Source organism: Habropoda laboriosa, unplaced genomic scaffold, assembly GCF_001263275.1.
Source record: "Habropoda laboriosa isolate 0110345459 unplaced genomic scaffold, ASM126327v1 scaffold33, whole genome shotgun sequence".
NCBI lineage: Eukaryota > Metazoa > Arthropoda > Insecta > Hymenoptera > Apidae > Habropoda > Habropoda laboriosa.
Window position 1 is genome coordinate 919,866 of NW_017100187.1, and position 11,821 is coordinate 931,686.

Sequence of the window (11,821 nt, forward strand, 5' to 3'; positions counted from 1 at the left end):
TTCATTGATATTATTATACAATATTGTTTGTTTGCTTTTTTTTCTTTTTCTTTCTTTTATATAATAGAACCATTAAAGTCGATAAATATCTCGCGGCGACCTGATTCCTCGTGAATCGTGAAATTTGTTTCTTTTATTCGTGCAACGTTACGAACGATAAATTGACTAAAACCTAGTACGATAAGTCCGCGAATCTAAGCTAGTGCGTTTTTGTACGTCCTCAGTGAATGTAAATGTGTATATATATATATGTAAGTAAAAAGTAAAGAGATATTACAAAAAACATCGACAAATATCGGTATTTTAAATGTACGGAATTGTCTCGTATGGATATATCACATTTTAAGAGCGGAATGTTTCGTGCCGCGTGCATTCCCGAGCAGCAAGAAGCGCAAGTGCAATTGTTATTCATATCCTAAACGGGATACATCTTATGGCAGATTGTGGAGTTCATGGATCTCGTAGAGATTATGCGTACGGTTGAACACGTCGGCTGTTACTTCTAACATTTTTGGCAAGACGTCGACGTTCCTTTGGACATTTGCACCGCAGACCTGAAAGAAAAAATGTATTCGTATTGAGAACGATGTATTATCCTTTTCTTTTTTCGTATCGTTTACCTTTTTGAATAAAAGCTCTCTGCTGGGCATTGTATACATGGCAACTATTGCAGCCTTTCTGATTACCCACGGGTGATGCTTGGCCAGTGTTTTATTATAAGCATCTTGGCAACAGCTGGAGGTTTTATCGCAATCTGACAGATCACCAAGTTGCCTTAAAAATTCCCTAATAAAATCTGGAAATTTAGAAAACGTTACAGCACAGAATATAAGGAATATCTGTAAAGTTATTTGTACTAGAAATAATACCTAATCCTCTGTGAAGTCTCAGCAGAGTTCGAGCACCATTCGTATGGTCTCCCTTGTCCAACATGTTGCTCTCCTTCTCATATTCGATCATGGACTTGACTGTGGTATAATTCTGTTCATCCTTGTTCACCAATTCGATCAGAATTTCAATCTTCTGCTTCAAGTCAGAGGAGACAAAGCCGAAAACAGTGCCCATGAGTTGGAAAAATCTGTTATAACAGAGATTCCAGTGTACGTATGTGACGGATAGAGGAAAACAGATGGTAGGAAGTGTTCATTTGCATACGTTTGCAAGGCCAGTTGAATGAAAGATTGTTACATGAATATGGACATTACACGTGGCATTGGCATTACGACAATGAAACATTTCTGGCTTCTAATTGGGCTATTGGCAGGAAGTAACAAATGACCATTAACTAGATACAATGCTAATCCTCCAGCTGATTACAGGTTATGTGCCACAAGGAGCATAAATATATTGTTGGCTTACTTGTAGAGTTCATTGTAGGCATCCAGGTAGGCTTTGAGATCAACGTCGTCCTCTTGAACGAGAGCACGGTCAAAGTGATCGTGGACCAGTCTCAGATCGAAAAACATCAATTCCGAGCCCTCCGCCATTTTCACGACACGGTATCGTATCAGATAATAGACGCCGACGAGCAACTTGCTTGCCACGCAGATATACCATGTCACGTTATCTGGTCGTACGTACCATGCTAATCTGAATGCAGCTATTGATAACGCGTTCCTAGGCCAACGAAAAATTTAGATAAGGTACTAACGAAATATCAGATCGATAAGCCAGCCTTTCAAAAAATCGATCACACTTTTGTTTCGTCCCAAATCTTACTCCCTTATCGATATTGAGCAATCTTTGCCCCGCAATTAATTCTTTCGACTAGAGGAAATGGACACTTTCAAAATTCGAAGTACACGTAATATACGATATAAATACTATTTACAACACTACGTCAACCGAACGATCCTGTTTCTCTTTTCGTGCCTACGGTTTACGTTATCATACGTGATGGTTTGAATCAGGGTAAGATAGGTTCAAGTGAAACTTGGTGACATTAAGAAAATTAATTACTAGAAAAATAGACAATTACGAGGAGAGTTTATCGTATAAAGTTGAATGGAAGAAATGTTTGTCAACTTGTTTCCAAACAACTGTTACAGTGACACGTGTTTGGAAGTATTCCAAAAAGTGGGAAGTGACACTGAGCGCTATCTTAAACGACAAACAAGTGGTCGCGAGATTGAAATCGTAATAAAAATTGATAAGATGTAGATCTACCATTACATCGGTAAAAAATACGGTAATTAGATAAAAAGGTATTATTTTATTTCGAACAAAAGAACATTTCATTCTCGTGGTTGATACGTGATCCATCGATCCTAGTTTCTTCAGAAAGTTCCAAGAATCATCGCGCGTGGCGCTGTAATCGCCCTTTCTTCTCTCCACTCCAACCTAATTTAATTTAAAATGAATGGCCGTTAAACATTCCAAACTTGTCTTTCACCTTACGCCCGTCGATTAATTACGCCAATCTAGGCTTGATTGTTCTCTCGACCGCATATTCATCTGCGTGAGTTCACTCGTGTGTCGAGAATACCGAATGTGGAACCGATGCGACGTTCTTTCTCACTCTACAGCGATCTTCCGAGACGAAAGGAATTACGTGTCAGTTTCTTTATCGACGTAACGCGTTCTTCTTTTTTCCGTATCGATCGTTACGAAATAAAATTATTTCTCCCCACTGTATCGCTTATTTGAGCGGCATAAGTACTTGAATGGTTAAGAAACAATTCTTGGCGACCGTGAACTTTGCGAAAAGCTCGCGCCAGCGAGTAGAATCTGTCGTTGCGTCATCGGTGACGCGCGGAGAACAATGGTGTACGGACAAAGAGTTTGAGAATCTCGCTGACACATAGATGTATGTTGGTAACTGGTGTCCCTGGGGGCGTTAAATAATTCACCGCAGCTGGGACCGAGGGTTAGGTAAGAGGCGAGGCTTGCGGGAGGGAGAAGGAGGCGAAGGTTGAAGGACCGATCAAATATTCACGTCTACTTCAACGCGGATGGAGCTAAGCAGCGTGGAGTAGAGAAACGTAACCGAGAAAAGAAGAATCTTCTGACTCTGATACGCGATTTCCTCTCTGAAAATCTTCCTCTGCTACCCATACGAATCGCTAAATTTCACCGGATGCGCTGCCAAATATTCCGGTCCATCCGGTATACACGTGCCTAAGCCCTTTTACTTTTTACGATGGTTACCCATATCCGTTTAACTGATCTCACGAGGGTTCGAGTAAAAGGACCAATCACGCTGAGGCGCATAAAAATGCGTCACTTGGGTGTTGTAAACTCGTCGATGGCCATTCTGGCCTGTCGACTTCGACGGTTGCCCGCGAATTCGGTCAGCTTCAGCATTTTTTCCTTTTTCCTCTTCTTTATCGATCATCCGTTAGGTCTCCGGGAGACTACAAATCTCGAAGAATTGTTCGACTGTAACAGTTTTATCGACGAGTCGATAATTGTGTGTTATTTACTCTTTCCTGTTCCATTCAAGACCGGATCACCCCTCGAACGACGAAACCTGATATCTTCGGAAGACAACTGGAGAAAGAGCGGGAAGGGCCCAGGAAAGAATTGGTCAACGAGGCGTGCTCCTCTCCTAATCATCATTCTAATTATCTCTCGGTAACCCAATCCACTGTTCGTGTCGCGCCTTGGCTTCCCGCTTCGATTCCCTCCTCGCCAACTTCTCCGTTCTCTCTGTTGCTCTTCGTTGGTCGGCACCCTGCCTGACAAATTTTCTACCCTCTCGAACAGTTGCTCGTCTCCTTCTTCGAAGCGATCGTCATCGTTTCTCCCTCGTTCCGTAGGCGTCTAGCCTTTTCCCTGTCCCTCGTTGGTCCCGCGACGCGAGGATCTCTCTTTTCTTCCGCGTCGAAGTCTAGCTGCGGGATTGCCGACGACCGCCCATCTAAGTTTAACAATTAACGGCCGGCTGGGGAAAAATAAATTAATTGCGAACTGGCGTCGCGTGTCAGGTACAGGCGGCCTAATCCGTCGGATCCGCTGCAGCTTCTCTGGAGTCTCGTCTGAAATCTGTACACAGTTTACGGTGAAACGTTTAGAGTTGCGCCAAGAAATGGTAAACGAGATACTCGAAAAATGAGACGGATGAATTGTTGTATCGTTCGTCGTATCGTTGTGACAATATTATCGACGAATAGACGAGGTTTTCCTGATTAAAACGAGCCCAAACACAACCTCCTTCGGACAGTTTTACATTCGAAGTTCGAAAATCGAAGCACACCCGGTATAACGCGTTCGATTAATAATTGCCCGAATGATGTTGTGTTTGAGCTCATTTTAATTGGGAGAACGTCAGCTGAGCATTAATAATACTCTTGCAAACGTGCAACGAGATATATAAAACCGATAATTCGACAAAGACTCGTTCTAACGAGATGTTTGTATAAACCGGAGACTTGTGTGCTGGAAAATAAAACATTCGGATGGTAATCGATGTTTGGAGAGATGTTAGGGAACAAAACTACCACCAGTTTGCTGATATTTCACGAAAGGAGGAAAGATCGCAGAAGAAACGCGAGTGACTGGTCGACAGAGAGACACCCTCGCGAATCTTTTCCGTCCCTACGAATCCTCCTTTTGTCCCGGTTGTCAAGGCTGACGGAGAATGCAAGCGTCGGGGACGAGGTATTTGTCATACGTCGATAGGCGTCAGGATTGACACACTCCGCGAGCGTGAAACGGAAGTGGCGTTTGGGGGCGGCGTCGATTGAAGGGTTCCGGGGGAAAGACAGATAAATATTTGAGGAATTTGTCGTCGCGGAAGACGTCGGCATCGGGAGACCTATCGCTTGTTTACAAGCCCTGTGAAAAAGGATTTCAGTCAATCCCCGTATGCAGAACAACCCGTAGGGGAGACTGCCGGTGCAGAATAGGGGTTGCAGATGTAATTATCGTGAGAAAACACGATCTTTCCCTCGATTGTACTGTAGGGACTTTAGATATGGTCCGTTGAAAATAGTAGCTGAAATATTGGCCCGATTTAGACGAGATTTAACAAGGAGGCACATGAACATGCAAATTTCCATTTGTTCCAACGCAAAAGTGGTCCGAACGTGACTGAAAAAACAGTTGAAAAATGCGAAGAAAATGTGTATATCGATCGGCAACAGAGAAAACTGCTAGCATCGCGATTCGAAGAGTGCAAAGGGAGGAACAGATCGGCCAGTTTCACGTCTGTCCACCGTGGGATAGAGTTCTACGGGACATGTACGTCGGATGTAACGGATCGAGCGGGAAAAGCCCAGGTAGCCGGCGTAAAACGAGCCCGGGAAGTTCATTAATGGATTAAGAGTGTGCCGCGATCGATACGATTAGCGGAGTGCCAGCACGGAACACGCATCGAAACTTAACCGTTTCATCGGCGTCGTCGTCGTCGCCGGCTTCGTCCACCGGGTTCCAGGTTTCCGCGCGGATCAATTTTTCCCGCGTGTCCTTTTGATTTATGGAAAACACAGGGAAGTCGCGATCCTCTCGATGCAGCAGTACCTGATATTATCGGGGTGAGATAAATAAATCTGGATTATCAAGGATTCTCTTCTGTCGAAGACATACGTTTCCAGGGGAGATTCGCGCAGCTCACCTGTGAACGAACGAAAACAAAAGAGAGGAGGCAAAAAATGGTAATAAAAAAGGGAGGGAAAAAAGGAAAAAACAAGGACGCAAGGCGATCTGTCAAACAAAGTCGATGGAATACTGCCGGCTGAAATATAGGCAAAGCTCTAAAAAGTGCTTCCTATACACGCACGTCACATGTCACACGATCTCGACTATACCCTGCTGAAATCTTCGGCGTTTACGTTGTTGCGATAATTGTTCAAGGGAGGAACTTATCCGTACGTAATAAGCAGAGAATCGAGGGTAATTCCTCGGTAGTACACGGTTCTGGCGACAGTTTCCTATCGATCACACAGGATTGATATGAGCACCGTGTAGCGTGTGGCCCCCGTAGACCTCGTATGGGGGCTGAATTTTAAAACTACCCCCTGGAGAGTGCCGGCGAGCTGGCGTGTCCCGTCTTTTTGAATCAGGCTGCTACACGACCGGTCCCGGTGTTGCGTGAAGGAGTACAAATCCCCGGGGACCACGCGTCGATACCTATTTCTGCGACGGAATCGACTGACGTTCAACTTGCAGCATATGTACCCGAGGAAATATACTTGAAATTTTCTCCCCGCTGCAATCTAATCGTTCTTCTTTCAAAAGTGGCACGAAATAAGAAAAATACCTCAGGACTTTGTCGAAAAGATGTTTTCAAACGAGGTTTCCAAGAGAATTCATTATTATCACCGTTGAATGGAAACGAATGTTAAATCTGGCAGAAGACCGGGAATCTTTCGAACAGAGAGGCCGTGCTCATTTGTCGGGAGAGAGTATGGCAGTCGTCGTCGTCGTTGCTTGGTGACCTCGTAGATTAAAGACGAGCGGCAAGTACGACGGTCCCAGGCGACCCTTTATGTCGAGCCACGTTTCTACGCTGCTTGAACTATATAGGAACGAAAGAGGGTGAAGGAGGAGGTGGAGGAGGTATGGAAAGGGAGGAGTGAGAGGTCGGAGGCTGAAGATAGGAAGGCTGGATGGAAGGAAGCAAGGTGGTAAGACTCACGGCAGGATGGCGGTTGGTTGGAGGTTTCAAGGTGGAGCCGGGGCTGCTGTCGTGGCTCTAATAAGCTACCCCCAGCCTCGTTCCACCTTACGACCCTTACATCCCTTTAGGGGCACTACGGGCTGCCCTGCAATTTGATAAACTGTCGCCAGCGGGCACCCTTAGTCGTTCGAACGCTGTCCTTCGATGCAATTGATCCTGTTAACCGACTAATTTTTACGAAACACGACACCTCAAGTGTGCTGATACGAACGGTACACCGCCTTGATCGATACGTGTTGCTCTTCAGACACTTGCAACCCGAGAATTCCGATTTTCTGGAAAATTTGCTATTTCCCTGTGTACCTTTCAAACTACAATAGAATCAAAATTTAACGGCTCTCTATGCCTTATATTATACTTTCATTTAATTTATTAACTTCGAATCGAACATTCTGTCGTTGTTTTTTACTAAAAGGAGAGTGGAAGTGCCGCAGGATGCTCGATAGAAAATTCGCGAAGGAAATCCTCCATTTCCATGCAAATCGCCTGGCCATAATTCGTACGCTTGGGATCTGACAAGGAAAAAAAAAAATTACAGCATCTGTAGTTAGTTCCGGGCGGAGGAACGCGTTCCTCGGCGATGTTCCACTTGGTTTAGAGCAATTCCATTATCAACGATGACTTCTGTCGCGAATTGTTCACCTCCGGCTTCGGTATCGATCCTACCAGTTGGACGGAAGCGTACTCGATGGAGCGAAAGGGCAGCTGTGCCGCAGGACCTTGAAGACCAACGTAGTCTCGCCTCTGGGGAAATGATACCACTTTGCAAGGAGCGAATGGAAATGACCCTGGGATCGGCCACCGTTCTCTCTACGGACGTTCTCCTGGGTCGTTCTTGGTCAGAGACGATGACGATTGCGAGGGACTGGGACTGGCCTGATTAAGGGTCGGTCGACGTTCTTAGATCGCAAACTGTCCGCATGCGGTGTGTTCGATTCTTCGTAATTGCTCCGAGAAGTATCCTTTAATTGGGATCGTACGTGATTTATGTCACAGAAGTGCAGAGAAATTGAAGCATTAAATCGTCGCACAGAAATTTAACCCTTTGCACTCCTTTGTCCTCGAGTGTTACTCGACAGCGTTAAATATATATTTTATTTCGCAATATTTGTTTTTATATCTGGAGACGTTGCATGCATGTGACCCTTTTTTGTGAAAAGAAAAAGTGAAATTGTTACAGAAAAGTGTCATATGTAGACTACCGGCCAAATGTTTGGGATCACTGTTCATTGTAAGTTGCACAAAAATTTCTAAAAAAAAGTTAGCAATTTTAAGAATTTTTTAAGGAACTTTTCAAGTGCTGTTGGTTTCCACAACATAAATTTCAGGTTTATGAAGAATTTGTAGCCGATATTGATGTAAATTGACAGGTGATTCGAAACTTTTGGCCGGTAGTGTATATACAGGGTGGTCTGTCAGGATCTGTCACTTATCTGTGATATAAGGTTGAATCTCCAACTTGATATTACGTGAAGAAAATTTTCAAGTAATAAAGTGAAATTACTCGTTAGCTATTAGGTTTAGGGCTAATAACGGTCGATACTTTTTTACTTACAATTCGATACTCTACCATATTTTGGTATAAAAAATATAGTATTCTGTTTAAAAAAACAAAGTTGACCTTCAAATCTCCGAAACGCCTCCACGCCTCCATTCATAAAAAGAATTAACGCACTACATAGTGTACCCTTTTAAACCATGTAACTTTTGTATATAACATTCTTTCGTGCAACGCATATTTTGGAAGTTATAACGGTGCACACGTTGCGTGGACCACCCTGTATATAACGAAGCAATTGTTTACATTGCTTCCTATCAACCAATTGTCCTTTGAAGTAGTTTTTAAATAAAACACTTAAAATAACGCGGAGTTATTGGAACGAAAATAAAAAAGGAATTCAGAGTGCAAAGGGTTAAACGTGAAATCATTGCAGATGAAATTTTTATCAATTCTCAATACTGAAATCCTCTTCGTACGCAAGCGAAACCACATTTCTTCGTTCTACTAGGCGTTATATTGTGTAAAATTATAGAAATATACTACGATAGGGGATGAATTATCACTGTCTTTGCATAGAAAAAATTCGACACTCTTAGAATTGCACAGTATGTCTTCGTTCGCAAGCGAAAACTACCAGGCGTTGTATTGCTTAAAATTATACAAATATCTTTGCACAGAAAAAATTCGAAATTCTTAGAGTGCACAGTATTTAAATTGGTCGTACTATCGTTAAAGTGAGAAAAAATATTTGTAATACCAGGAGAGACGAGTCGTGGCTTAGAATTTTCCCGACTTTCGTAACGAGACGACATTTTTAGCGCCGAGTGTCGTAGGCGTGCAGACTGCACGCGAAGAAAGATTGATCGAACAGCGTGGGTTTCTGTGACGAACCACAGTCACAAGCTTAATGGCCGGTGTTAGAACGAAAGCAGACGACTCATGGGGACACTGAAGACTTCTCGTAACCAGGGTAATCGGAGGTTGCTCAGAAACGGTGCGAAAGTTGGATCGTGGGAGTACACCCCTCGTGTGACGAGTCGTTTCTTGACACTAACGGACCCTCGTCTTCGCGTCCAACGCGACGTTACCGTCGTCTGCGAGACGTTTTCATCGCGGAGCATCCGGAGTAGCGGGTCCAACCTATCAGAATACGCGTTGGTAATCATCCAAGTACGAGAAATTCTTCTTGGGAGGAAAGAAATCGAAGGATCGAGATTTATACTGGAAACGGAAGGAAAATTATCCGCAGACTTGAGATTATAGGGAAACGGTTGTTTCCGTCACGGGAATCCGTTAGCAAAAAGCCTTTTTAATTATCCTAAGTAACGTTTTTCGTTAGACGAGTCTTGGAAGATCGCGCTGGTCATAATATTTAATCACCACTCACCCTCTACTCCCCACTCTGCGAGAAGTTTCCTCGGCTGAAGGGTGAAAATGAATCGTCCAAACCGTGAAACACACTTTCGCCAACTTTGACATTTCATCTTGGAGAAGAATTGAAATTTTTCTTCGACTCTCGTCGTGATACGGTTGGAATTTAATCGTTGCGGTTAGTCGAGGGTGGAGCTGCTCGGTGTTGTCCGCGGAATATCGCGGGGAACGCGGCGGAGAGATGGACAATAGATTTGCCGGAGGTTGGAGAACCTCGAACCCTTCCGATCTTAAAGATTACGAAACAAACAAGAGCGCGAAGCCGGCAAATGGGGTGACGATGCAGGGGGAGAAACGCCGCCATCCCCTCAGACCTCGCCCCTGCCAATGGTTCCGCGAGAGACAACGATTTTCCGTAATAAGCTGGGGGTGAAATTGATTATTTCTGGAAAATTCCTACCGGAGGGAGGAGTAGAAAGTATGTTGTACGTTTTGCAGTGGTTTGAAAATGCAGTACCGCAGCTTTTCTCTTGGAACTAACCTAACCGTACCTCTAATCATAGAAGCCTAAAATAACAATTCTTCGGATTTTTCTGAGTACGAAAAATTATTGAAGAATTTGAAAATTGATAGAGCTGAGTCTCCAGATTTCCAAAGAAAAATACCACGAAGAATCGTTCAGATTGCATAAAAACAAATTTGGACAGTTTAAAAAAATTAGAGAAATCAGAAGAGATCACTGTGGAGCCTCCAGATTTCCAAAGAAAAGGACCACGAAGAGTCATCGAGATTGTCTAAGAAAAAAAATAAGAAATTAGACAAGATCGAATATTTCGAAAACCCAGAGAAATCAGAAGAGTTCACGGTGGAGCCTCGAGGTTCCCAAAGAAAAATGCCACGAGGAATCATCGAGATCCGACTCCGTTACAAACTGCAACCCCTGCCACAATTCCGTAAGTTACCGTCCCCTCCTCTGGACGAACCTTGGCTAGGGTAGGGCGCAGAAGGAACTCGGTGGGGTGGCGTTTCATTTTTTGACACCCGGTGTATTTGATTCCACCCTTGTAATAAACCCCAGGGGTTGCCAGCCGTAGGTCCCTTGTCTCCCTACATGTCATATCGACACCTCACCCCGAGGGGTAGGTGACTGCTAGGTAATTTGCTTTCTTATTTTCTCTCCGCGAGACCTGCCGTGCCTCCTTCCCTTCTTCCTCCTCGCGCTACGTTTCTCGCCCCAGCTCGGCGCCTTCTCAGTTGCAACCCCTATCGAAAAATCAGCCCCCGCGTTTTCCTTTGGCAATTTTCCTCGTTGTTGCAGAGGAGCCTCGCGTTTCCAGGAAGTCCCGAATCGAACGATCTAACGTTTCCCCCTTTTCCTTCTTCTTCTCGAGGTTGTTGGTTGGTGATTTTTGCGAGAGAATATCGATGATTATACGATGCAGCTTGTACTTGAGAACGCGATGTCCGCCGGTACTCGGCGAGAAGCCCCGATTACGCGTCTGCTGGCTAATCTGATTTCAGCCACCTCCAGACCAACAACTCCTTAGTGCTACTCCTTTGGTTTCTCTCGACAATCTTGTTACGCAGAATAGACGGGGAGTTCCGAGCACGGAATCTTGTGCCGATGATACTTACACGTGATCACCCTAGCTGACTGATTTAACCCCTTCACAGACAGACGATCGACAATGGTGACAACGGCGAGGAGACGTGCAATTTTCAATGAACGTTCGTAAGTACCGTGACACGAATATGAGAAAAATAGAAAATTATTCAGTCTACAATTTCACAGTGACACGAGTATAAATATTTTCACCAATATATCATACTAATTTACCAAAGCACGCAAGCATCTGTCGACCTACTTTCTCTAAATTTCTCAAAAAACTTCTAATTTTCTAAAACATCTTAAATCCTTCACTTCTTCCTTGGAAAAGAAGTTGCTCACGAATCTAAAGAAATTTCATGTTTCCATTTCCCTCTCCATGAAATTCCTCTACCCCCAATTCACAAGCAGCTTCGCCGGAAAAAGGGCACCTCCAGGAAAGTCCACCGATCCCCGCAATTAACGGCTCAGATTGGCAAGAAAAAAGAAACCGAAGAAAACCGAGAAAAAGGTTCAAGTTCCCCGAGGTTCACCTCGACAGTCATCGTCCGCAAGCATCGTGTCTCGTCGGGCAGGGCAACCCTTTTGCCGAAGCGGGCGTAAAGCCAGAGAGCCACCCTCTGCCTCTCGGTAGGTGGCGGAGGTGGGGTGGGTCGGCGGCGTAGGGGACAAAACTCACCCTAAGAAGCCTTTAAGAACGCCAAGGCGGCGGGTGAGGCCGTTG

The 11,821-nt window shown here is 44.4% G+C and overlaps 1 protein-coding gene across 1 annotated transcript; it reads right to left on the reverse strand.

Moving 5' to 3' along the window:
• Positions 1-431: 431 nt before the first annotated feature.
• On the reverse strand, positions 432-1,487 carry LOC108579570 (ceramide-1-phosphate transfer protein). Its single transcript, XM_017943142.1, has 4 exons — positions 1,360-1,487; positions 870-1,078; positions 621-796; positions 432-554 (listed from the first exon to the last, which is right to left on the reverse strand). Exons 1-4 carry the CDS (start codon positions 1,485-1,487, stop codon positions 432-434), a joined length of 636 nt encoding a protein of 211 aa, XP_017798631.1.
• Positions 1,488-11,821: the final 10,334 nt, after the last annotated feature.